Source organism: Coenobita brevimanus, chromosome 37 (assembly GCF_032717465.1).
Source record: "Coenobita brevimanus isolate Jiangsu-jjx chromosome 37, ASM3271746v2, whole genome shotgun sequence".
NCBI classification, from domain to species: Eukaryota; Metazoa; Arthropoda; class Malacostraca; order Decapoda; family Coenobitidae; genus Coenobita; species Coenobita brevimanus.
The window spans coordinates 1,967,275-1,969,774 of NC_136990.1; the positions used below are offsets into that span (position 1 = coordinate 1,967,275).

General features: G+C 27.4%; 1 protein-coding gene across 1 annotated transcript in view; it reads right to left on the minus strand.

Annotated features, from left to right (window-relative positions):
• Positions 1-2,462: 2,462 nt before the first annotated feature.
• LOC145396391 (uncharacterized) overlaps positions 2,463-2,500 on the minus strand; it is an 11,233-nt gene continuing 11,195 nt past the window's right edge. Inside the window, exon 4 of the mRNA XM_080269783.1 lies at positions 2,463-2,500. This exon is cut by the window's right edge and continues 18 nt beyond it. Within this exon, the coding sequence (XP_080125909.1) occupies positions 2,463-2,500 (38 nt within the window).

Here is a 2,500-nt window from a genome sequence, read left to right on the forward strand (position 1 = left end):
CTCCCTCTCTCTCTCTCTCTGCTTATAGATATGTCAAATAATATGGTCTCTCTCTCTCTCTCTCTCTCTCTCTCTTTCTCTCTTTCTCTCTCTCTCTCTCTCTCTGCTTTTAGATATGTCTAATAATATGGTCAATCTCCCTCTCTCTCTCTCTCTCTCTCTCTCTCTCTCTCTCTGCTTATAGATATGTCTAATAATATGGTCACTCTCTCTCTCTCTCTCTCTCTCTCTCTCTCTGCTTATAGATATGTCAAATAATATGGTCTCTCTCTCTCTCTCTCTCTCTCTCTCTCTCTCTCTCTCTCTCTGCTTATAGATATGTCAAATAATATGGTCACTCTCCCTCTCCCTCTCTCTCTCTCTCTCTCTCTCTCTCTCTCTCTAAATGAGAAAAAAATGGGGGGGTCAGTTCACCCCTTTTTCTGAGAATACAATGAATTAGTTTTTTATTTTATACATTTTTTTTCTTCAGATGAGAAGGTCGTTTTTTTTCATAATTTATAAAACAAGAATATAAAAATTTTCCATCGTATTTTCCATCATATTTTCCATCGTATTTTCCATCGTATTTTCCATCATATTTTCCATCATATTTTCCATCATATTTTCCATCGTATTTTCCATCGTATTTTCCATCGTATTTTCCATCGTATTTTCCATCGTATTTTCCATCATATTTTCCATCGTATTTTCCATCATATTTTCCATCGTATTTTCCATCATATTTTCCATCGTATTTTCCATCATATTTTCCATCGTATTTTCCATCATATTTTCCATCGTATTTTCCATCATATTTTCCATCGTATTTTCCATCGTATTTTCCATCGTATTTTCCATCATATTTTCCATCATATTTTCCATCATATTTTCCATCGTATTTTCCATCATATTTTCCATCATATTCTCCATCGTATTTTCCATCGTATTTTCCATCGTATTTTCCATCATATTTTCCATCATATTCTCCATCGTATTTTCCATCGTATTTTCCATCGTATTTTCCATCGTATTTTCCATCATATTCCCCATCGTATTTTCTTATATAAATAAAAATTGCTTCGGTTCTCCATATATACTTTTTTAGATGAAATTTTAAAAAAGAAACCCTGGCTGGCTTTCATGAAAATTATCATCTTTATCGTCAGAATTAACATCAATGTTATCATGAAAAGCATGATCAAAATTATCATTAAATTTATCATCAAAATTATCATTAAATTTATCATCAAAATTATCATTAAATTTATCATCAAAATTATCATTAAATTTATCATCAAAATTATCATTAAATTTATCATCAAAATTATCATTAAATTTATCATCAAAATTATCATTAAATTTATCATCAAAATTATCATTAAATTTATCATCAAAATTATCATTAAATTTATCATCAAAATTATCATTAAATTTATCATCAAAATTGTCATTAAATTTATCATCAAAATTATCATCAAATTTATCAAAATTATCATTAAACTTATCATCACAAGTTCCATCAAAATCATCAAAATTAACATCAAAAATAACATCGAAATTTACTTCAAAATTAGCTTAACCAAATTCACATCAAATCTTGTCATCAAATTTAGGATCTAATTTATCATTGAAATTAAAAAAATAATGAAAATTTACATTAGATTTGTCATTAAAAAGTTCATGAATTTTGTCATCATATTTATCATCAAAATTGGCATCAAAATCCTGAAATTCATCATCAAAATCATCATCAGATTTAGCATTAAAATCATCAGAATTTTCACCGAATGTATCATCAAAATTACGATTAAATTTGACATCAAGTTTGTCATCAAAAATATCAACCTTATCATCTAATTTACCGTTACAATTATCATCAGATTTATCATCAAATTTGATATCAGTTTTAATATCAAAATTTATTATCAAATTTAATATATTTATGATCAACTTTATAAAAAAAAACATCAGTGTCGTCAAATTTATCATTAAAAAAACATCAAAAGCATCAAATTTAACATCAAGATCATCAATTTTAGCATCAAAATCATCACATTCAACATCAAAACATCAAATTTAACATCAAAAACATCAAAAGCATCAAATTTAACATCAAAAACATCATATTTAACATCAAAAACATCAAAGGCATCAAATTTAACATCAAAAACATCAAAAGCATCAGAATTAACATCAAATCTATCATCAAAATTAACATCAAATCTATCATCAAAATTAACATCAAATCTATCATCAAAATTAACATCAAATCTGTCATCAAAATTAACATCAAATCTGTCATCAAAATTAACATCAAATCTATCATCAAAATTAACATCAACTCTATCATCAAAATTAACATCAAATTTATCATCAAAATTAACATCAAAATCATCAACTTTATCATCAAAATCATCAAAATTAAGATTAAAATTATCAACAAAAAGGAAGGGGTAAGGGGTGTAGTGGTTTGCATGCCCTCAGCGGCCAAAGGGACACATCCTCACCCACAGAATGC